The 25,558-nt window shown below is 38.8% G+C and overlaps 1 protein-coding gene across 9 annotated transcripts in view; it reads left to right on the forward strand.

The window, feature by feature from the left end:
- The window catches only part of Spef2 (sperm flagellar 2), a 176,177-nt gene that overhangs the window by 133,203 nt on the left and 17,416 nt on the right, over positions 1–25,558 (forward strand). For 5 of the 9 annotated variants that reach the window (XM_052743140.1, XM_052743141.1, XM_052743142.1 and 2 more), the window contains 9 exons: positions 213–366; positions 1,003–1,131; positions 8,382–8,520; positions 10,447–10,676; positions 14,525–15,687; positions 15,806–16,023; positions 16,134–16,342; positions 16,440–16,563; positions 16,660–18,941. In XM_052743140.1, the coding sequence (XP_052599100.1) occupies positions 213–366; positions 1,003–1,131; positions 8,382–8,520; positions 10,447–10,676; positions 14,525–15,687; positions 15,806–16,023; positions 16,134–16,342; positions 16,440–16,563; positions 16,660–17,014 (2,721 nt within the window). In that variant the 3' untranslated portion in view covers positions 17,015–18,941. Of the gene's footprint in view, positions 1–212; positions 367–1,002; positions 1,132–8,381; positions 8,521–10,446; positions 10,677–14,088; positions 14,502–14,524; positions 15,688–15,805; positions 16,024–16,133; positions 16,343–16,439; positions 16,564–16,659; positions 18,969–19,616; positions 19,800–23,527; positions 23,621–25,558 lie in introns of those variants that run through there. The other 4 variants (XM_052743144.1, XM_052743145.1, XM_052743148.1 and 1 more) reach the window with 2 other exon arrangements.

The following is a 25,558-nucleotide window of genomic DNA, read 5'->3' on the forward strand; positions in this document are numbered from 1 at the left end:
ATTAACTAGATGAGAGCCTCCTTTCAAACAGGGGACTAGCACTTGGGGCTAGATCAGCCAATCGTAGAGAACTGTGTGCTTCTCAAAGGGCGAGAACACGGGCCTCATTGTCCACAGAAGAATGAAGCTCCCATGAAATCTAAGTGAGTAAATCCAAGAGGTTAGCATATTTGCTGAACATCCTCCTAACTGAGATACTGCTACCCTGACAGGTGGCTGCTGAAATCCATCAAAGACACATAGAAGAAGAAAAAGAAACGCCTCCAGTGGATTCCAAAGAAAAGTCTCCTCAGTCAGGTACAAATAAAAAAGCCAAGAAGGAGAAGGAGGCACCCAAGAAGAAAAAGGCAGAAAAGAAAGGAAAAGGTATTCATGGCACTGGGACCCGGTCACTTCAAACCTCTTTGTAGTAAAGGAGCCTTTAACCAGGTGCATTCGCCTCTCAGCCAGGGTGCTAGTCATTGTTTTAAACTGTGGCTGCAGTTGGCAAACCGCTTTGCATATGAACACCACCTAATTCATTTAAGCAAATGGCAGATGTAAACAGCAGATGTATATCTCAAAGGCAGCTTTAACCATATTAGCACTTGTGACCCAAAAACCTGGGCAGAGGGGAACTGCTATCTATTACAGAAGTTAAAAGGCTCTGTGTTTACAGGTCTCAGCTTTTAAAAAATGCTTTAAGAAGTGGTAATTCTGCAGTGACTAATTTATCATTTCTTAAAATTCCATAATCACTTCTGCATTGCTACTCACCTTTTTTTCTTAAGATGAGACACAGCATGTTTTGTTAGGAATGAAGACCAGAAAGTTCTCAAAGAATTCTCAATGAAGGGTTGTAAATACTTGGTTACCCACCCCAGAGAGCCCAAAGTCCCTTGTTCCAAAATCTCCAGCAGTTTCGGACTGTACAGATTTTGCTGTGGCATCATATTGTCCAAGCGCCGTGTCTATAAACTCATCGGTTGGTAATTCACTCACCACATTTCAGTGACCTTTCAGGTAAATCATCACCCGTGGCAGAAGTCAGTCCTATCACGATATCGCCTGAAGAGCTAGCCGAAATCGAAAGGAAGAATGAACTGAAGCTCAAGATTAAGGAAGAGCATCTGGCTGCCCTGCATTTGGAAGGTAGGAGGAGGAATCAAATAAGATCATGCATTCAGTAGAGAATAAACCAGCAGCCAAACAGCCCAGACAGGGCTCATCGGCAGTCTCAGGCTGGTTCCTTGAGAACTCAAGCAGACATACTGAAAACACACCATTCACATGGTTGTTTTTGTTTGACCATACGAGGCCCCGCTATTGTGCTGTTGTATGAGTTAGATGAGTCTGTATTTAATTTAACCTAATTTATCTTATTTATTTATTGAGACGAGGTCTAGCTTTGTAGCCCAGCCTGGCTTCAAGCTTGCTATGTAGCGCTCTCTGTTCTTGAAGTAACAGTTCCACTGTGTCTGTCTCCTGAATGCAAAGATTACAAACGTATACCACTGTGCCTAGCTCCCTAACTAATCCTGTTTAACTTATCAACAGGGTGTCAGAAATCTTTAGGAAAGATAAAAAGATCGTAATTCAAATTTCAAAGACTAGAAAAAATTAAATAAATTGCAAGTTGGTATGGTTTTATGGGACTATGGTAGAAGCTGTCTAATATCGATGGTTTCATATTGCAAAAGAGTAAGTCACTTCTCTCATTAACAAAATAAATCCTGTACCGCTCAGTGGTTAAGAGCCTTGACAGCTCTTCTAAGGGATTCAAATTAAATTCCTAGTACCCACACGGTGGTTCACAGCCATCTATAACTCCAGTTTCCAGAGGATCCGATGCCTTCTTCTGACCTCTGCTGGAACCAGGCACACACGTGATGTACATACATATTAGGCAGGCAAAACACTCATACACATAAAGTTTAAAGAGTAAATAAATATTTAAAAAAGAAAAAGAGAAGAAGTCCTGGCCTAGTAAGCTCTGAGAACGAGTTTCTAGGAGCAAAGACCAGTCAAGAGCCTTCACATCTCCCCTAAGTTTAAGGGTTTTTCCCCCTATTCTTAGCAATGACTCTGCCTATTCTCCCATGGCTCTTCTGATTATCTTTTAGTGCAATTCAGAATGGAATTTAGAATATCAGGACTTGAGCAAAGATAGTCTATGGAAAGGAATAATTGTCAATATCCCAGGTAACAAAACCGTAATGTAAGCCAGGGCACAGAGAAGCCACTCAAATGACCCATCCATTATTGTGGGATATTACTTTAACTATGCAAAGATGTGTTACATTTGTTTATGTTGAGGAATATTACTTTAACTATGTAAAGGTATGTTACATTTGTTTTTGCTGCATTTGTTTAACTATGTAAAGATGTATTGCTTTGTCTGCCTAAGGCAGCTGATGGGTCTAATAAAAAGTTGAATGGCCAATAGCTAAGCAGTAGATGGTTAGGTGCAGCTGGTGGGCAGAGACAATAAGTAGGAAGAGGACTATAGGCCCCAGGGAGAGCCAGGGAGAAAGAGAGGGAGACACCAGCCAGCCAGACACAGAGGAAGCAGCAAAGTTGGACATACGGAATGAAAGAAAGGTAAAAAGCCCAGAGGCAAAACATAGATGAAGAGAAATAGGTTAATTTAAATTATAAGAGCTAGTGGGACAAACATAAGATAAGGCTAAGCATTCATAGCCAACAATAAGTCTCCCTGTCGTGATTTGGGGGCTGGCAGTCCGAGAAAGCCTGCTACAATCCATGGAGGAGAAGGTTTTTATTTTAGATATGAGAGAGGGATTAGCCAGAAGCCTTTGGGGGAAATCCAAAGCATCCATGACTACCACTCTGGCGCAGACTGGCAAGGGCCAGGTCGGGGGCAGGAAAAACACTTGTGGATTATAAAGAAAACCCCGAATAGCTCAGGGTTGGGGATGGAATCCTGTGAACTAGAATAGCCTGGAAGTTTAGGGTGTTGGGGGAGGGGACTTGTGGCCCAGTGGCTTTGCTCTACACCTTAGGTATGTACCAATAGGGAAGTGGCTTTTCTTGGCAGGCAGAAACCACTTTCACAGGTCCCTGAGACATGATGAGAGGGAACTTCTGTCTACCATCAATCCTCTCTTAGAGTCAGCTTTAGCTGAGGCAAGACTGTCATTTTGGACCAAGTCAGCAGATCTGCTCTTTTTGGGAGTGCTTGGTGTTTTCCCCTTTGATCCTAACATATAATATGGCTGTGTTGAGCCAACTAGGTTTTTCAGTAGGGGAACATTAAATAAGAATGTTTTCTAGCTCTTGTTTCTGTTTGTTATTCTCCCTTCACCCCTCTACCCACTCTACCATCTGTAAATGAACGTTTCCAGTCCTGACGGCCTGTTCCCAAATACCCAGCAGCTGCTTCCAAGTTACCACACAGAGGCTTGTATTAATTAAAAATGCAAACCGGGCAGTGGTAGCCCATGCCTTTAATCCTAGCACTTGGGAGGCAGAGGCAGGAGGATCTCTGTGAGTTCAAGACCAGCTTGGGCTACAGAGTGAGTTCTAGGAAAGGCACAAAGCTACACAGAGAAACCCTGTCTTGAAAAAACAAAACAAAAAAATGATAAATGCTCAGGGAGTAGCTCAGGCTTGTTACTAAATAACTCTTACATTTAAATTAAATCATATTTCTATTTATGTTTTGCCACATGGCTCATGGCTTGTTACTTCATTTTCTACACATCCTGCTTGCTTGGTGGCTAGCCAGTATCTCTCTGGACTACACCCTCCTTCCCATCATTCTCAATTTGGCTTTCCTGCCCAGCTACTGACCTGTCAGCTTTTTATTAACCAATGAGAGTAATACATAGTCATAGTGTAGAAAAGGATTTTCCACAGCATTTCTCCTTTTTGTCTAATAAAAAAGGAAGGTTTTAACCCTTAATATAGTAAAACTATATACAACAAAACGGTTATTAAGTAAGAAATACAGTACCACTACCTAATCCATTTGCATTTGGCAAAATTAGACAAAATACTTAATTACCTATCTTATCTTGGTGAGTCTAAGTTTTTGTATCTAATTTACTTTCTATTATAACTAAGGAAAACTACATTTATAATTATCTAGTCTTCAGTTCTCTCAAAGACCTCAGAAGGGTGAAATATTACCACAGGGACATCAGGCTGCCTGGACAGTCACCCAAAGTTCCTCTGTAATGTTGGGGCATCCAACTCTGGCCTACAGGCTTAGCATAGTTGATAGACTTTCCTGTGAATCAGGGAATTTTGAAAGACTGTCCTACCTTGTCTTGGCAAAGTTCAGTAGTCACCTTTCTTGTGTCGTGCTGATCCAGTTTGGACAGTAACTGTCAGTAGTTGAGGCAAGAGCAGATTCTTGACCACATGGCTAGCTTTTGCTGTAAAGAAAACAAACTTCTCATGGCATTTCTTCAATGCCCATCATCCTCTTTGAAGTAATTGATGCTGCCAGGAGCACACCTGTCTGACTGTTGAGAAAAGTCTAAGTTCTTAAAACATTTTAAATGCCATATTCTGTACGTCTCTGAAGTGTTTGAAGATTTCCTGTCTATTTGAAATATATTGCTGTATGACCTTGAAAACCTAACTAAATAGCTGTAAGTTTGCTACTGTAGATGACTATCAACCTGTATTTCTTAATTATACATTATATTTTTAAATGAGCTTTTTAAGTGCAATATCCTAAACAAGAGTAAAAACATACATACAGCATAACAGAAATAACTTTAAATTTGTATCAATAAACTAAAATTCATACCAATATACAATATCCTGAGATTATTAGCTGTTTTTCAGATTAAAGTAGATTCAATATTCTGTCCTTTTATCCTATTTCTATATTCCCCCTTTTCTTTTTACAACAAGATCCCTGAATCTAATCTCCTTTGCTCAGCTTTTTTCCTGACCATTACCAATAACAACTTATAACCCCCTAGATGATGACAAACATTTATAACCAATATTTTGGGAATGTGGGACTAGTTCTCTGAACTACTTCCTGTTGATTGAGGGCACTCATAATCTTTAAAGGACCCTGGGAAATTTTAGGATAATGGTTAAGCCTTGGCTGGAGTAGTCTGAGGCTGGATCATTTTAGCCAGCAACCTTGAAGCTGTTCTGGATGCAGAACTCAAAGGAAATCGCAACAGAGGTGATCTGAAATACTGGATCATCTGGGCCACCCATTCCCACTGGAGATTTTTTAGGGGGTCTTCCTTGATCAAACATGTTTTTTCTTAACCCAGAATGATTCCAGAGCCTCTCATTTCCTGTGAAACTAAAAGCAGAACATCTTTCACAAAGTAACATATCTTTTGACTTAAATTTTGAAGTCAATATATTTTTTTAATATATAGGTTGGTTTAATCTAGCAGCTCTCATAATCAAATGTCTCTTAGCAGTTATCATTTGTTCATTAGTAGTCAAAAAATTTAAAGACAACACAATAACTTACAGTATCTAGACTCTCTGTATATTTTCAATTTTTATATGGCTTATTATATTTTTTGTTACTCTATTCCTTTTTTAAGGACTTTATTTTAAAACCATATTTTTTATCTAAGACTGTATATATCCTTTATTTCTCTCTCCCAAGCCTATGAATATTTTTTAAATGCTCTGTGACCCACGTAGAGGCTCTTTTTGTCTGTATCTGTTCTTACTGCACATCTGTAAGCTTTTCTGTCTGCATGAGCAAAAAACTGCTGTGTAGTATAGATCATGGAATGCTGGTGCTGGCTCCTCCCTCTGGGTTCCCTAAGAGTCTAGTCTCATGGCAGAGTCATATTTACTACCAGCTCTGGGAGCCATGTTTATTGCCCCAACTCTGGGAAGTCTCTAGGTCCATGCTGCTGCCAAGTATCCTGCCACCTGCTGCTCATAAACACCACATATGTGTTGAGTTGCAGGACCTCTTTTTTTTTTTCTTTTATTTTACAATACAATTCGGTTCTACATATTAGCCACGGATTCCCTTGTTCTCCCCCCTCCCGCCCCTCTCCCCTTCCTCCCAGCCTACCCCCAATTCTCACCTCCTCCAGGGCAAAGCCTCCCCTGCAGACTGAGATCAACCTGGTAAACTCAGTCCAGGCAGGTCCAGTCCCCTCCTCCCAGGCCAAGCCAAGCGACCCTGCATAAGCCCCAGGTTTCAAACAGCCAACTCATGCAATGAGCACAGGACCCAGTCCCACTGCCTGGGTGCCTCCCAAACAGATCAAGCCAATCAACTGTCTCACCTATTCAGAGGGCCTGATCCAGTTGGGGGCTCCTCAGCCATTGGTTCATAGTTCATGTGTCTCCATTCATTTGGCTATTTGTCCCTGTGCTTTATCCAACCTTGGTTTCAACAATTCTCACTCATATAAACCCTCCTCTTTCTTGCTAATTAGACTCCTGGAGCTCCACCCAGGGCCTAGCTGTGGATCTCTGCATCCAGTTCCCTTAGGACCTCTTAAAAGAGCTGCCCTTTTTTGCTGCTAGCACTGATCCAGGAAGCCATCTCTTAAAGGAGCACTGCCTCTGTTCACCACCAGTAAACAGAGCCTACCACAGAAAAGGGAGCTACCAAGAAGACATCCCTGATTCCGTTCTTGTGTGTATGGAATCCTTTTTTAAGCTTTGTCAGGTTTTATGTGGAAATTTCAGCTCCATGTTGAAGCACCATATGTAAACAGATATTTCCTTATGGATGTTTTCTTTCCGGACTGCCTGTTGACAAATACCTGGCAGCCACTTCCCAAATTACCACACAGAGGCTTATATTAATTATAAATGCTCAGCCAATAGCTCAGGCTTGTTACTAAATAACTCTTACATTTAAATTAAATCATATTTCTATTTATGTTTTGCCACATGACTCATGGCTTGTTACTTCATTTTCTACACATCCTGCTTGCTTGGTGGCTAGCCAGTGTCTCTCTTGACTACACCCTCCTTCTTCCCATCATTCTCAGTTTGGCTTTCCTGGCTAACTTCCTTCCCAGCTACTGACCTGTCAGCTTTTTATTAACCAATGAGAGTAATACATAATCATAGTGTAGAAAAGGATTGTTCCAGAAAAACCACCACCTACTCCCATAATCCAGTGGGAAAATCAGAAATGACCTGAACCCAGGGAGCTGCAAGGTATCTGGAGAGTAGAACATATGTTTCTCTCTTCAGTCTGTCTTCACACCTGATTCCAGTGGCTTCCAGTATGCTTCATCTTTGAATTCACCCAATACAAGATCCTCAATGAGATAAAAAAGTTTTCCTCATGTTACAAAAATTATCAAGTTTTTCACTGCAATCTGTGTCCTGTGGTAGCTCCCAAGACATATGTGCATATGCATGAGCTTAAAACAAACCAAAAAGCATAATCAAGCTAGAAGAAAAGAGATATAAGCAGTTGAATATAGGCATATGGGACAAGATGGGGAGGCATCAGGGAAGACTCCCCAGAGGAACTAATGTTAGCTGAACCAGAAGAGTATGGGGAAATGTGCTCAGGAAACAAACCAGGGGCAGGAATAGAAAGCAGAGGTATGGGACAAAGCAAAGAGGATATAAAAACTACTCAGTGAGTAGCTATGAAATGTAGGAGATAAGCCAGGAAGGAGTGACTTGGGGACTGGGAAGTCAAATCATGGATTGTCATCCATCAGACCCTGCCTTAATAGCTAGAGATGTAAGATCCCTTCCCTGTAGAAGCTGGGTGGTGATGACACCTGAGCAGAAGTGTGATTGCACTGACATCTGTCAGAAGGCAGATGGCTCTGATGACTCTGAGTACTGTGGAGGTGGATTTGGAATTGAAGTGGGGAAAGGAAGGGAGGGAAGACCCAGTTAAAGCTATGGCTTAAGAATGAATCATTACGTGATCCTGTAGATATCAAACTTATTAAAGAGTGTATTGTTAAAAGAGCACTACTAAGTATAAACCTCATGAATAATCTTAGTTTAAATTCACAAAAGACTTTACTGCACATTTCATTTTGCTTCTCTGAGATAGATGACACCTTACCTACATTGGTGTATTAAATGAAACTTGATAAACCAAAGTGTGATTGGTATAAGTAGATTTGGGTCATTATAAAAATGCATGTATATATAAAATACATTAAGAATTTCACTTTCTCTTTTATTGTTTGGTATATATTGACTTTACAAAACAAGAGGCTTCATTATGATCTTTTTATACATGCATATACCACCATTTGATCATACCCATCCCTCATCACTCTTTCTTGACTGCCCTGTCCCTAGTATACTTCCTCTTTCTAAATACCCTCTGTTCTCCTTCCACGCCTTTTAAAAATACATATTCCATATGAATAAGAAAGCATACTACTTGTCTTTCTGAGTTCAGTTTATTTAGTTTACCAATTTCTCTTTTTAAATAGAAGTAGCCACACAATTTCGTCTGGAACTAATAAAGACAAAAGCTTTGGCCGTCCTTGAAGAGTTAGTGACAAAGGTGGTTGATGTCTACAAGTTCATGGAAAAGTGGCTTGGCCAGAGGTATTTAAATGAAATGGCCAGGTAAGTAAAGTTCTCCAACAGCTAAAAAAAAAAAAAAAAAAAAAAAAAAAAAAAACAGAAAACAAAAAACTATACTAAATGCCAGAAATGAAAAAATTAACAAGGGTGTTTAAGATATCTACAGATTTAAATTTTGTAAAGTGTGTGTGTGTGTAAAGTTTAAGCTTCAGGCACTCCTATTACAAACACTCAAAATAAATGTCACCATCACATTCGTTTTGACTATTTTCTGGCAGTAAATTGTGCATCAGAGGGCTCTGTTGTGATCACATTCATTTTTGAGTTCAGTTTTCACTCACTTCAATGGGAGCTTTAGTCTGCAAGGTAATGTTTAGGTCATTTTAATCCAGGAGACTGGGATTCTCAAATTATCCGGAAGTGAGTACCGAGTCTGATTGCTTGGGGTTCATCGGCTTTATCTAGAAAAAAGAAGAACTCCAGCTAGGCTACTGCACCATTTTCAGCCTTAGCTAGATCCTATAATATATACATTAAAGGGTAGATTGTAAACATTTTCTGAGAATTTTGCAGTTGTGTGAGAATGGGCATCCAATGGCAAATGCTCTCAGAAGCAGTAATTACTATTTGTAAACAGCTTTTGTGTCTCTCATCATGAAAGTTTTACTGTTAAAGCCTTCAGCCCAGTTGTTCAGTGCTGTTGTTCCACCACAGAAAGTAGGAAATAGAAAACTATCCAAACACACTCATCCCCATAGGGTAACCTTGCTACCATTATCAGCCAAGCCACTTACTATTAGCTTTAGTGATATTTGGTTCTAGTCTGTGCCTGCCACAATTCATCTGAGTACTTAGGGATTCACAGCTGGCATCCATGTGTCTGTGCATCAAGTGTAAATGCATATTAATTCTATGTGATACACTTACAGTTCTCATATTTGTTTTGTGTATATCTACGGCTTCTGAATCTAAATATGCTGTGTCGTGTGACCATAAGAAATCACAAAACATGAAATTAAAAAGTGCTCCTGATGAGAGAGGGAGAGGGAGAGGGAGAGAGAGAGGGAGAGAGAGGGGGGGGGGGGAGAGAGAGAGAGAGAGAGAGAGAGAGAGAGAGAGAGAGAGAGAAGAGGAGAGGAGAGGAGAGTGCATTACTGTCAAATCCCTTAGAACCCCAAATCTATTTTCCTGGCATTTTCTTTCTTCTGTATTAAAATCACTCATAGTAACCTTCCACTAGGTGGTGCACAGCCGTTTGATATTCTGGTTCTGGCCAAGTTTCAGCCTGTGTAGGGAGACACCCTTTATTTACGTAAAGTCAAGTTCTATGTGATACTCTTCTTGTGTGTCTCCAAGCACCAGAGAACTCTAACGCACCATCTAATTAGCAAATGTTGTATGGACATTCACAATGCGCATTAGGAGTAGTTGGATTCAAGAGCATCTCTTCAAGGACAGGAACTTTAAAACACTTTTTAAAGTTTCAGTATATAAATATTTTTTTGCTCATATGAAAACAGAATAGGCATGCATTATCTTGTGATGTTCAATTCCAATCTTTCATCATAAGAGCAAGATAAGATCTTCTTTTCATTACAGTGGTGGTACATTTAGTTATGTCTAATACCTAAGGCACCTTTAAATTGCATTCCATTAGGCCATTAACTATTAATTGACTATTTATATCCATGATCTGTGTGATTTCTTGTAAATCATCCTAAAAGAGGGAGTAGATAGTAATGACTTTACATAAAACTGAACTATATTAGCTACTTAATAAGGATGTGTTTTGTTTTTTATCTTTATTAATTTGTACCTTGCCTAGGATAAATTAAAAGCTTTAAATACCTATAAAATCATCTAACTTACCATGCAAAGTGTTAGCTTTTTTTGTGTGTTTTATTAAATTAACTATTAATCTAATAATAATTTCAATGGAGATCACGCTATTCATTTTGCTATTTTTAGTATAGAGAAATTGACTGAAGTAGCTCGCTACTACATTGAAACAGCTACAAAAATTCAAAATGAGATTTATTTAGGCCAAGAAGAGTTCTACATCAATGGAGACATAAAAGTCTTCCCAGATGCTATCCCACCAACCCGCCCTCCACCAATAGAAAAGGAAGAAAATGGGACCCTGACAATCGAACAGCTGGACAATCTCCGAGATCAGTTCTTAGATATGGCACCTAAAGGTAAGACAAGAATCACCACTGATGGGACACAAGGTGACTAAAATTGCCTGTGGTGGCTGTTACTTTGCCAGAAGACCAGTGAGCTCTGTTGGAGTGTGTGGCATGTCAAGGAGATTTTACTCTGTTCTAGTCTGTCAAATATTTGCTATAAATGACATTCATCTGAATTAAACAAGCAGGAAAGTTGCACTGACCGACACTGCAGCAGTGTGGGAGTGTGGCAGTGGTCATCCCTGGCAACTCTTTTCTCCTGGCTTCCTCCTCTCTTAGAGGCACACTAGTGAGCTTGACTCCATTCGACATGTGGAAGATAATCTTTGTGAACACTTCTAAGTAGAGCTGTATTGGAGATGCTGAGTTTGTGTTTCTATCTAGCCAGTGAGGGGATACTAGGACGTGAAGGATGTCCTTCTTAGAATGGCCTTCTCCTTCAGTGCCTCATAGATCTTGGGTTGAAACAAATGAGTTACTGGTAGATACTTGCCTAATTAATTCATTCACATGTATGCTTACGTTATTTTCTTTGCACAAATTCTTGAATCCATTCGTAGTTCATCATTACAGTTCTATGCCTTCTACATTGAGTCCCACCAATTAATATCCTGTGTAATTCAGACTGATGTGTGTAGGATCACCATCTAAAATCTTTGGGATCAAACACTCAGTCACAGAACAGTTAAGCAGTGTGTCTATGGCCATATAAATTTTGGACTCTGCTACTCAAGGTTCCTTCATCTTATATGTGAACTAAGTTGTCTTTCATAAATAGGTTTATTTTACTTCCCTAAATGTCCTGATTATCTGGAAACCATCCCTCCTCCCCAGAGATAGTCAATGAGCTTTAATATAAACACAGTCTCACTTTTTGAAAATTAGTCCCAGTATTTTCAGAAATCCATAGGAAATATCATTGATAATAACAGTGATAACTCACTCTATAGGTTTCCTTGCAATGGTCAATGGGTATGAAGGTGTACATATGTTTGCTTGTGTGAACACATGCACTGACATGTGTCAGCTTACCAAAGAGCTCGAGAAGTCTTTATACCTCCAATGTATAAAAAAACATAATGTGTCTAAGGATAGACATGATGGCAACATTTGAACAAGATTAATGTGGACAGCAGCAGGTACCAAAAATCCAACTTTGTCAAAAGCCAACTCAGAAATCCTGTTACCATCTAACAAGGCAGAGTCCATCCTTTTTCCCCTTAAGTGAATTTTGTGATGGCTTTCAAACTTTTATTTTAGTGTGTGTGTGTGTGTGTATGTGTGTGTGTGTGTGTGTGTGTATGCCTTCATGCAGTGTGTGTACATACATCATGTACATGCCTGGTGCTTGTGGAGGTCAGAGACAGGTATCAGAAGCCGTGGAACTATGGCTACAGGTAGTTGTGAGCCATTGTGGATACTGGGAAATAAATTTAGGTCCTTGAGGTAAGTGTCTCCAGCCCCTACAATGCCCTTTTGTCACATCATTTCATTTTGAAATTGCAGTAGCTATTCATTTTGTGCAGATGAATTTCTAAACAGTCTTATTAAATAAGAAACACAGAGCCAAATACAGAGTAGCCAAAGAGATCAGAGCAATAGCCACGACCAGCTTTAGCTTCCAGAGAGAGCTTCTTCCTGCCTGACCTGTGCTTTTATTGCCTTCCTGTTCTGCCTTCTCATTGGCTCGAAGCCCAGCCACATGACTCCTCGTCACTGTCTGTCTATACAGACCTCCAGGTCTCTATGGTTGGTACTGGGATTAAAGGCTCGTGTCACCATGCTTGGCTGTGTCCTTGACCACACAGAGACTCTGCCTGCCACGTGATCAGATTAAGGGCATGTGCTACCACTGCCTGACTTCTGTTTTATGGCTATTTGACCTCTGATCTCCAGGCAACTTTATTTATTAACATACAAATAAAATATCACATTTCAGCACAAATAAAATATCACCACGATTTTGTCCATGCTATATTCTTTTACATGCAAAGTAATGGTGACTGAGAGGGAACTATATAATATAGTGGGCTAACGAAAAGCATTTAGAGGCATTTGAGTAGGTGGAAGTAGACTTTTGAAAATTTTAAGTCATTCTTAATTATTTCTAAAGGGAGCCTAGTATTTATGGTGAATATCATTATACATTCTTCAATATAGCCTCAAAGTCAAAGATTACATTCCAGCTAAGAGTTTAAAATAGCAAATGGCATTTGACAACATGACACACACACATATCTCAACATATAAACTCTAGGAACATTGAAGTAAAAGTATGTCCGCAGATACAATTTCTCTTTTTTCTTAATATACTAAATAGGGTAGAACCATTTTCAGACAATGCTGAAACAACAAGAGTGATGTCTTGGTCACTGTTCTATCGCCGTGAAGAGACACCATGTCATTGGCAACACTTATAAAAGAAAGCATTTAACTGGGGTTTGCCTAGAGTTTCAGAGATTTAGTTCATTATCATCATGACAGGGACCATGGCAGTACACAGGCAGATGCAGTGCTAGAGAAGTAGCTGAGAGCTCTGCATCTGGATACCCAGGCACCAGAAAGAGAGTGACACTGGGCTTAGCTTGTGCTTTTGAAACCTCAAAGCCCACCCCCAATGACACACTTCCTCTAAACAAGGCCTCATCTCCCAATCCTTCTCAAGCAGTGCCACTCACTGCAGACTAAGCATTCAAATACATGAGTTTATAAGGTCTTTCTTATTCAAACCACCACAAGATAACTGATAGGGAAAGAGGAAAGTAAGTAATAGCTAAATTTTCTTTAAACATAATTAAAAGAAAACCATTTGCTATGGTAGAGTTAGGGTGTGGCTTGAAAAGACAGACCAAGGAAAGTATAATATAAGGCAGTAGGTTAATTATGAGACAGAATATGAAATTTAGGAAAGTGCCCATGAATGCAAAGTAAGGGAGAATTGGTGTGTAGGGATCAAGGGGGAAAAATATGGTGAAAAAGATTAGCAAATCTAAGGCATCATGGAGTAATTGGTGACAGGGATGCAGAGGGTATTTAAATTTGGAAGAATAAACTTTAGAAAGTGTATAGCGAAGAGAAGAGGAGGATGAATGTTGAGGGAATTGTCAAGAGACTGACCTGTATTTCCTCCCCCAGTTGTATGAAAACTGCAGGGGAACAGATGGTGGGTCTTTATCAGAGGAGTGCCCCCAACACACTCCGCTGGAGAACTAACCCACACATGGATATCTGTTGTCATTTAGACAGAAGGTACAGAGCCGTCTATGAGATGTGGGGTTTTTGATGATTCAAAGTTAGTTATGGTCTAACTTTGATCATATTATGAGCAAACAATACTCCAGTTGAAAAGAAGGTGCATTCTGTATGTTTATGTTAGATATGTGCTAAATACTTAACCATAGTTTTGGTGTCTCCTCAGCAGAAGTAATGTTCATTGTCATTGCTCTTGCTGTTGATTGCCTAAACATGGCCTGCACAAGACCACTCCGGCCAACACTGCAGCACAGATGGAAAGGCTCAAAAGGCTCCACGCCTAGCTGAGGAGCTATAGTCTGTGGCTACTGAAAGGGGAGTATGTTTTCTTCAAGTCAAGCCCTCCCATAAGTAGGTTGCCCATGCCAAAATGATTAGCCATATTCATGTGCATTTGAGCAATACCAACAGCATTTATCATAAATGTGTGTATATTTATTTATATGTGTATATATATAAATATATACACATATATGTATTTCTTCTCATACATATATATGTATGTATATATAATACATATATTACATGAGAAGAGTACATGTATTTAAGAGGCAGATGTGAGTGGGAGGAGTTCTTAAATAACCATGTGAAGTTTTTATTTAAAGGCAAAGACTCTCCAGATGCTGTGATTCCAGGCACCAAAAAGCAGAAAAAGTCACGAAAACTTGACTACTACCTACCAGAAAGAAATCATCAGTTTTTGAAAATTTGGCTAAAAAAATACCCCTGGCTTGTATATGATGAGCTATTAAACCTTATGTTCTGTGCCCTGTGTCGTAAGCATGGAGTAAAGTCGGGGGGAAGTCAAGTGAGTTTTTTTTATGGCACGGACAACTTCAAGGCTGAATTTCTCAGTGCACATCACCTCAGTGAAGCCCATGCCAAGGCATCCCTGATGGAAGCAACAAGTGGTTCTCCAGTGAACAGAGCTGCCACTGAGCTGATGGTAAGGACCATGAGCAAAGTGACTCTTGGGAGAGTAGAGAACTTATTTAGATCATGCCATGCTCTAGCAAAGACCGGACGTCCCCTCAAAGACTTTATTTGGATGTGTAAGTTGGATGATATGAAGGGTGTTGATATAGGCCCAGTCTTCAGAACTAATAAGTCAGCAAGAACATTTACATATTTCATTGCCGAAGTAGAAAGAAAAAATCTAAGAGAAAAGCTAGAAAAAAGTAAATTTTTCTCTGTCATCACTGATGGAATTGTAGACAGTTTTACTGAGGAAGTCACAATGGTCTATGTTCAATTTGCACATTCAGGAAAAGTGCAATGTCAGATTGTTGGGGTACAGTCAGTAGAACAGAAGGACCCTTTGACAATGAAAACTGTTATCGAGAAAACTCTAGAGACGAATCTTCAACTTAGGCTGTCAAGTCAAGACTGGGCGAAGAAGTTGGTTGGTTTTGGAAGCGATCATTCCCCTGGAATAGAGGGAGAGAACAGAGTGGCCCTGCTTTTGAGAAAAATACAGCCATGTGTGCAAAGTGTGTATTGCTTTGCACATCACCTAGAACTGTCTTACAAAGCTATGTTCCAGAGTATCCCTCTGTTCAACAGCCTCGAGGAACTCCTTACCAATATTTACCACTTCTATCACCACTCTCCTCTCCTGAAGAATTCTCTGATAACTGCCTTCAGAGGCCTCCACCTTCGACCTGTGATGCCTTCTCAAATAGGAGGCAGACCGTGGCTTTATGGACTGCAGGCTGCCCTCCAGAACTTTCTAAAAGGTTACCCAGCAATTGTTCAGCAACTGCATTCAGTAAGTAATTTTGAAATATGTTTTCCAGAACATCAAGAAGTAATTTTACTGAATTCTTTGGAGTAAGGTTTTTGAGATGGAGATGTACCCACCATATCATTCCCAACTTGTATTACAGGCACAAAAAGGCAAAAATGATACCAATCAACAGAAAGCTAATGAACTTCTAGATCTTGTTCTCCAAGCTGATATCATCAAATTTGCTCATTTCTTGATGGACATCATTAGTGTCCTTAGTGTTCTGTCCCGTGCCAGTCAGAACAGAAATTCTTCAATTGCAGATGTATTTGCTACCTTGGAGTCAACACTGGAATTGCTCCAGATATATCAATCAAGGTGACAGGTTGAGAACATCTGAGGGTCTGTCAAGGTAGACAGTTGGACTTGGGGAATTGTTTTCCAGGTATGCGCCCATTTAATTCTTTATTTGGGTGATCTTCTCCCAGACCAGGGCCAAAAGAACGAAGGGTGGATTCAGCCACACACTTTCATGGTAACTGCCTCAAGGGGAAAGAAAACATTTCTACTGTGAGAAAGGTGGTTTTAGCACATCTTATCAAGAGGCTGCAAGACTGCTTCAGAGATGCCAGCCTAGATGTGGTGAGAGCAACCATGATTGGAAGCTTTAAACTATGGCCCACAAAGATAAATCCAGGTAACCCATCGGCACCAATAACTCTGAACTCACTATTCTTTGATTGCATGATGTTAATTTGGGTATGTGACATTTTTGTCATCTGTATGGATTGCAGAATTTGGAGAAAAAGAGATATCCATCCTGATTTCACATTATGAACCAGTTCTAGAAGCTGCCAATGTGAAAACTGATGAAGTAGACACAGAATGGAGCATGTTAAAATTAGAAATATATACCAGGTGAATAAGAAAGCAAACTGAATAAGGTGACATGTATCAGTAGCTGGGTGAAAGTTAGGTCTCTCAATCTTTCCTGTCCTTCATCTTGCCTCCTAGATTTCAGAACATTCGGAAGCTGACCTGGGATTTTGTAAACTCCATTTACTCACATAAGTATCCAAATATCCTAACACTTGTTGACTTAGTTCTGGCCCTCCCTGCAAGTTCAGCAGAACCAGAACGCGGATGTAGTCAGATGAAACGCTCCCACTCATGCATGGATGAGAAAATCAAGGCTGAAAGCTTGACAGACATCCTAATCATCCAGCTGAACTCTCCAGACATCAGCAGCTTTGACCCTAGGAAAGCTATACATTTATGGACTACAAGAACACAATCATCAGTTGCCCATATGGGACCCAATCTGGACAGCTCATCAAACTCAGAAAGCCAAGATGAAAGTGATGAGTGATGGGACTTATGTTGACTTTGTTACTGATCACAGCAAAAACAAATAAATAACTTCCAAAAAATTTAAAGCAAAGTAACAGTCAGTCTTTACCTCAGACACAAAAGACACTTGATATTTTCTAAATATACAGAGGTACAAAGAAAAAAATCAAGACTTGTTTTTCTATAACTTTCTGACTTTGCTTCTGTGTTGGAATGGTTTTTGTTTCAATTCTTTGGTGAAGGCTGATACTTCTAAGCACTATTTCAATATTATCTTTCTGAGCATTTTCTCTAAGGGTGAGCAGTCTGATGATCTTAGTTATCTCAGACTTGCCATACAACTGACTCTTGTTCCTAGATAGTTCTAAACTCTAATTGCAGTGAGTAACTAACCGGGCCAAACTGATAGAATTTTTAAAAAATTTATCTCCAAACAAATTTTGTCATTGAAACTCTTATCAACGGTATGTGAAAGTATCATATGCCTAAATGCCTTGGACAGCTCAGTAAGAAGGTTAAATGTTAAAGTGATTTTCACATTTGACACTAAGATCTCCAGATAAACAATTCCTATGTAAACTGAAAATATCATTTTGCAACATTTGTTTCCTAATGTTGACATTAGAACATATTGTATAATTACCAGAATTTTAAGTGCTTTGATTCTCTTTGCAGTTTTAATAGATTTTATTTGTGGTTCTAACATCTTAAAGGACATGGCTAATTTATTTATATAATCTGAAACTCGTGGCATCATATAAACTTTTATTTCCAGGGAAATTTTTTACCCAGGAAAATGTTCTCATGACTAATATTAGATGTTTCAGTGAAACTAAAATAATATAAAAATCATCTCAGAATTGCTTGCGAATGGTTAATTATATCAAAAGACTGAGAGTGAACTCTCGACATTCATCATATTACCTTACAGATCTTGGAGTTGTACATGTGGTTAGAATCATTGACATTTTAAAGGGATAACTGCATTTCCCTAGAGGTTAGAAGAAACAGTGAGGTTCAAGTGGACTTACAGATATTATGAAAACTCAGATGTAAAAGGAAACATTAGAATGCTATGTCTAATTCACCTTTGTTATTTCTGAAAAAAGAACAGCTCTATACAGTGTACCTGCCAAATACCTGGATATATGTAACTGATCTCTCATAATTCTAGAAGGTACCTTTGCTCTGTGTGTTAGCTAAACGTATTTGTTGTTGTTTAAGTTTATTTATTTTGCTTCTCTATTTCTAGTGCATGTGCATGCAACTTGGAATAAGAATCTAAGGAGCTGTGTCTTGTAGATATGCTAACATAGATTAGTGCACAAGAGCAAGGCAGTTGGATGTTTAGTGGTATTTTATGTTTATTTAGAACCTGCAATCTCATTGAATTCAATTCAATAGCCATCTAAATCCCCCTGCAGTTACAAAAGCAAGCAATTGCTAACTGGAGGACAGACAGGGAGATGGGTGCTACCTTCCTTTTGATTGTCATCTTGTTTGTATGTGTTCAAAATATGAAATGTTTTATCTCTGTGTTTTACTGGGTATAGCAAAATTTAGCATGTCTTTTAAAAATTCAACCCACTTGAAACAAAATATCAAAGAAGATTTTAATTTCAGAATTATGCAATTTCAATATTTTCTCAATCAGGAATGTCTTTTTGTTTGTTGGTTTTGTTTTTGTTTTTTTGTTTTTTGTTTTTTTTTTTTTCTGGACCAAAGAGGACTCTTTGGAGAGGTAACAAGAACATCAGAGTTTTGCTTTTGTTTTTTAATGTTTTTAAAGTAACTTCTTTCTAAAGTAATGATTGCAGTGCTAAATAATTAAGAAAGTCAATAAATAATTGTTTCCTTGTGTTGTAGGCATCATAGGAAATAAAGCATTCACTGACATTCTGTTTGATTTGGTGACCCTGAACTTTGGAACCAACAACTTTCCTAGTAGCTGGATGCACCTCACCCAACCTGATGTGAGCTTCTGCTTCGTTTGGGATCCCAGAGGCTTTGATACTGGTCTTACTTGATCAGTCAATAGTTCTAAGAGAACTAGTGCTTACCCAACTAGTGGCACTATCGAGAAATCTATGAAATTCAAATGAGTGGATGAATTTGAAAGTAAGACATATAATTGATGACCAAACACTAAACTATTTCAGAAACTAAGAGTCAACTGAATTATTATCAGTTTGCAACTCTCTTAACAAGTAACAGCAGATGATTTTGAGAGTCCTTGTTTCTCACCATCATCTTATAAATGCCCTAGGAAATACAATAGTTACAGTGCACTACCCTGTCAGTATGTTACATTCCCAGTCTTTAACTTTCCACTGGTGAAAAGACACAAGGTTAACTGAAATCCCATGAGTAAATTGAATGAGTCACAGTAAACAAACACCGTAAATGCCAAGACAGCAAAAAAGAAATAAAATCCTTTCTGGTTATTAGCTGATGTGGATCGGTTGTTAGAACAGAAAATGAAAGTAAACCTGAGCCAGAATTGGCTCTGCTTGCCAATACAAAATCCCTCTTTCCTTAGAACCAAACTCTGAAAGCCTTAGTGGGAGGAGCTTCAAGTTAGTCACACAAACACTCCAGTGAGATGCCCTGTGTTCTTCCAGTTGCAGGAGATAACATCGTTATTAACAGTAAACTCAGAGTTTGTGGACTGGAGGAAGTTCTTGATGGTCACAGCAATGCCATGGCCAATGCCCCTTGAGGAGGAGCTCCTGGAGACCCTGCAGAGGTTTAAGTACATGGATGAAGCACAGACAGGCACCATCACTTTCGAACAGTATAAGCAGGTAGACCAGTAATACTGAAACCCTTTGTCCTAACAAGGATCCAGCTCACTGAAGACACATCACATTTCAGATCACTGTTGTGCTCCTTAGAAGCTCAGATGCAGCCAGCACAAACAGAGTCAAGGTCCTAGGCAAGAGTGTGACTTCCATCCTCAGGGAAAGCATCAGAAAAAAATAAAAATAATAAAGCCAAAATTTTCTGGAGAACTAACGATCCTTAATAAAGTCATGAAAACTTCACTATTCTTCTTCTGAGTTCTCAATCAGTAGTTAATTGCCTATGGATGTAAATTAAAACCACATGCAGGGCTTTAAATAATCCCACTGTCCAGTACCCTAGACCCCCAAGAATAGCAAGAGCTGTGGTGAAGAACATGGAGGCTGAAGGATGTTTGTTCTTTTCCTTTGGGATGAGGAGGCTAGTGGATGATGGGACTTGTTTTGACAGATTGAGTTTAAAATGTCTATGACTATGCAGGCAGAAATTTCCCGTCTGATACAGCAGGTCAAGAGGCAGTTCTAAGTCACTGCTATAGAAATGGATGTTGAAAAACAGGAACAGATGAAATCACCTAAGGGAAGTGATGGGTAACCCAGAACACAGCACCTGCTCTTTGTAACTGGTGGCTTGTTATAGAGCAGGATTGCTGGAAGTTTTAATACAGAAGCCAGATTACAAATGATTGAAGAAAATAATTGGTCATTGGGATGATAAATGGTGATAGATAGATAGAAGTTCTTCTAGTCATCAGGTCAGATATATGAACATTTAATCCATCTTTTTAAAATTTGAATGTTGTGATTGGTGATGGAATGCTATAAATGACAGGGGTGCCTGAACTACTTGTTTTTGTCTCTTTTAACTGAACGTAACTTGTCCATTATTCCATATCATTAGAGACAACAAAGGAAGGAGTCACTTATAAGGCCTTAACTTTGAAGCAGGGTGCTGATCTGTAGAGAATTTTCTCCCGTATGTGTGTGTGTGTGTGTGTGTGTGTGTGTGTGTGTGTGTGTGTGTGTGTGTGTGTGTTTTCACAGAAAGCTTACAGAGCTTCCAGTCTTGTCTTGTTTAGAAATAATAGGTGGCATCCTTTTCATCAGGTAGCCTAGAGGTTCAGGTGCTCACACACTGAGCCAAATGAAGAAACACTTGAATCCTAATGAGTTTCTTTAAGGCTGATCAAGATGCTAGCTTGGCTAATTGAGCTCTGATGTATGTACCTCTCAAATAGCAAATTAGGAAGGTCACCTAATTTGTTATGATGATTTTATTTGAAAATGAAAGCAGCAGAGTGAAACTTACACTGTATCCAGATAGCTTAAGATTTTTAAGAAGTGGACATTTGTGCAAACCTTAGTTGTTGGTTGACACAGGATATCAAATTGAGCATCATCCTTTTACAAACAAGAGAACAAAGGCTGCTGGCAACATTTCCCAAAATGCTGATCCAAAACTAGAACCATCCTTCACCAAAAGTGTGAGTTTTTTGCAGGATGTTAGACGATGCATCTAGGAGAACTCATGTATTTATGTGGTCACTGTGTTTGGAGAATTGTTGACTGTCTCCCTTTACTTCCCACTCCCAGATCTCTCAGGACACTGAATGTGCACTTGACTTTACTGCATGCCTCTCTCAGATTTCAAACACTCAATGGCTCACACACACACAAAAAAAAAAAATATGGTGTTTCATGGGGGAAAAAGTCAAAACCATTTCTAGAGGAAAATTGTATGTGATCTATTGAATATGTCACATTAGACCAGTAAAATAACATAACTGTGGCGCTGAAATCAACTTTTCTGGGAAGGAAGAGCTATCTGCTGTGCTCTCTGTTTGCCTGCGCCCCTCCCTTGCAAGTTCACCACAGCAGCCGTTAAGACATGTGCTGATTTCTGAAACTTCTAAAATGGAAGTTGTCTGGACAATGTCCTGTGGTTGGGTAATGAGCTTCAAGTCTTGTTTGCCTCCTGCTTCTGGTCCTGTTGTCGCTGTCACAAACGGTCCTATGTAGAGGAATACTCAGACTGTGGCATTGTGTAATTTAGACATGGACAACATGTAGAATCATATGCTGTTGAGGCATCAACTTGTCTTTTACTGATGAGAACATATAGTTACCACGAGCTCAATCATTCAGGTGTTCTAGGACCAAAATGAACACAGAACAACTTCTCTAAGGAAACACAAATAGTCTAAATTCTTTGGTCAAGTGTCAGTATAAGAGTGCCAAGAACTTTTTCATATTTTAAAGAGAAATAACCTATTAATCCAGTAAGACAATACACAGTTAACTGGATGTTGCTTTGCAATTTAAGCACATTACTGCATAGATCCAAACTTAAAATTTCACATCACTAAAATTTTTGAGACTTTGGAGTTATTTTGTATAATTTTTGTTGCTGTGTCTTCAAGTTCATTGATATTTCCTCTACAGAGTAGCTTCCTAATGACATCATCAAGTATATTTTCCCATCAGATACAGTATTGTTTTTTAATTTGTTAGTTGTAAAAGTGTCTCCTTTCCAGCATAGAAAGGAAACCCATGCTTCACTTCTACAGGAAACCCAGGGATACCGTTAATGATTACAAAAAGTGCTATCAGTTCTTGGAAGGAAGATAAGAAGGCACGGAGTGTAGACAATGTAGTGACTCTTGGGAGTAGATAGTATTAAGGACTGCTTATCACTCTGGAAGACAACCTGGGTACAAATTGTGTGTGTGTGTGTGTGTGTGTGTGTGTGTGTGTGTGTGTGTGTGTGTGTGTGTGTGTGAAGAGCTTACCAGATACAAAATTCTAGTTTCTTAATATATAATCTTTTAACCCAACACTTTTTGTGTGGTGTTAATTGGCAGACATGAATGACAACTCAAACAAAATGGAGGAAGTGCCAAGGTTGTGGTATAGTCAGGTCAAGTGGAGCTTAAAGGAGACAGAGATTAAAGGAGCCTCTCTGTGTGATCTAAGCCTGGTCTAGAAAGAAGTATTGATTTTTATGAGTGAAAAGGAGTGCAGAAGTCACCTTCAACACAAAGGATAATGTGATCTAAAGACTAGGATCAGACACTGGATCTGAGTAGAGACTGGTGTAACAGCATTGAAGGTCTGAGTAATTCAATAGGGTCACATAAAAAAAGTAACAGAGACTAGAAACGAAAACAAAGAACTGAGTGGCTGATGCATGGCAGAGGTCATATGGCTGTAAAGCAGGGTAGTAGCAGTGGAAATGGAAAGAAGGAAAAGATGGCGGAGGCATTCTCCAGTGGGAATAGGAAGACACTTTGAAGATATGACCAGGATATGGGGAATGAGGGCTACGCTTATCAACACATAGGCCCCCCTGCAAAGTGTAGCCAGTAAGAGCTTAAGCTGCGGTAGTAACTTCCCAGGGATTTTCACACTCCAAACACTAAAACATAACTAGAATTCCTATTATGTTGACTTTTATTTGTGTAATATATGTTGGTATGATAGCACTAACAGATACTTTATCAAATATGAAAATAAAAATAGCAAAAGAATGAGATTAAAAGTAATGCAAATGCAAATCTATTATTTTCTCCAGACCCTTTGGGTCTCCTCTACCCTGTATTTTGGAGATCATTAGATGGAGAGTAGAACAGTATTCTTTAGATCTTCGGCTTTAAGAGGAGATGTTACCTCTCTGCACACTATATTAAGGATTTTCATTATATGTAAATATATTTTTGTTTGTTTGTTTGTAGGCGGGTCTGTGGTTTACAGGAGATGAAGATGCAAAAGTTCCAGATAATCCCCTTGATCCCTTGCCATTCAATAGGCAGGAACATCTTATAGAGGTAATTAATAAGACTCTTTTTATTGTTATTATTGATTTTTTTTGAGATGATTATCATTCTGTAACTCAGAATGTACAGCAAGCCTGGCCCAGCTTCAACTTTCCAAATACTGGGCTTAGAGCCAGAAACTCACCATACACATGTTACTCAGATAATTTTTTTATGTAGTATGTGGCAATGGTTATTTTCTTCCATTCTTCCCCTTGAATTGAGGAATTTTCCCTGATTCTGCACTTACTTCTTAGATCATTTGTTGTTTCTCCAAAGTCCAAGCTTTAATGCTCATTCAGAGAATTGTTCCTTGTAGATAAATTCTAGGAGGAAGAGACAGAGACCAAAATCTTCTGTTACCTATATGACTATCAGAAACTTTCCATGGACTCACTTGGGTTGTGTTTTGTTTTCCCATCTATCTAATAAAGCATTTTCCCAATTCTGGAACTCATAAGCATTCTTCTAATTCTAAAATTGAGGGACAAGATTCTATCATTTTGCAAGTATTTGCCTTATCCATATTGTTTGATTTTGTTAAAAAAATAAGATTTACGTATAATATTACCCATGTCCATAAGTAGCTTGCTGTCCTCAGTATGACATCAATAACAGCAGTATAATCTACTGCTCCCCCTGAGGCCACAATAGATGTAAAACCTTAAAATCTGAGGTCACTCTGACTTCTGTATAAATAACTGAGTGTTTTATATATATATATATATATATATATATATATATATATATATATATATATATATATATATATATGTATATATATATATATGCATATATATGTATATATATATATGCATAGTCACATATAATAGAATATCTGAACTGTAGATTTAGACATCACAGCAAATTCTGTATAATATATTGGTGGTTCAGATTTTAGTCAGTCATAAGCTCAAAATTGCAGTACAAAATTGGATATGACTCCTTTATAACATTTAAGTAAGCAATTCCCTTCAATTGGACTCAATTTTTAAAATATGTTTCCTTTACTTTTGATATCATTTTTCAATGAGATCATTTTACATCATTTTCCCCTTCCCTTTTCTCCCTCCAGACTCTCCCATACACCCATCCTTGATCTCTTTCAAATTTATAGCCTCTTGTTTTCATTAATTGCTGTACATATATGTAAATACATATATATTCCCAAATATAACCTGCTCAGTCTGCACAATATTATTTGTATAAATTTTTTCAGGGCTGAGCATTCGGTTTTGGATAACCAATTGGTGTGCTTTTTCCTGGGGTAGGCGATTTCTCCCACACTCAGCATTCCTTAGTCAACTTTGTGTGGAGTTAAAAACCTCATGATTATTTCTCCTAAGCATTTCTGCTATGTGCCAGCAGGAGAGAAGCTGAAGGAGAAGCCCTGTAGTTATCAACAAGGTCCAAGCTATGTGGTTGGCAGGCAAGATTAATAGTTGTTTGTTGATGTTTTAAATGTGAAACAGGAGGATTAAGATAAATTATCCCATGAATCATTTCTTTCTTTGGGACAAAGGTATCACTGTGTAGCACTGCCTGGCCTGGAACTTGCTACATAAATGGTGGTGGCCGTGAACTCACAAACATCTGCCTGACTCTTCATCCTGAGTGCCAGGATTTAAAGCACGTGTCACCACACTTGTTTCTCATATAAAGCCCTTGGAAGATGGTTTCCATGTGACTTTATGAACACATCTTCCAGTAATATGAACAGATTCCTCAGTACTTGGGAAGAATGCTGTGATCATCAGGTCACATGAAAACTATTTTTTTTGAAAGCTAAAAATGTTTAGAAATGTCAGTCCCGGACAGTGTTTGTAGCTTTTTATTCAGCAGTGGAACTTAGAAACATAGAACATGTACCTATGACTTTAGGTACATAGAAAGGTGTGGCTCTAACATTCTGGTAGGAAATTCATGGAGCAAAAGAGACAGACTGGAATC

Source organism: Peromyscus californicus, unplaced genomic scaffold (assembly GCF_007827085.1).
Source record: "Peromyscus californicus insignis strain IS unplaced genomic scaffold, ASM782708v3 Scaffold_18__1_contigs__length_77618521, whole genome shotgun sequence".
Lineage (NCBI taxonomy): Eukaryota > Metazoa > Chordata > Mammalia > Rodentia > Cricetidae > Peromyscus > Peromyscus californicus.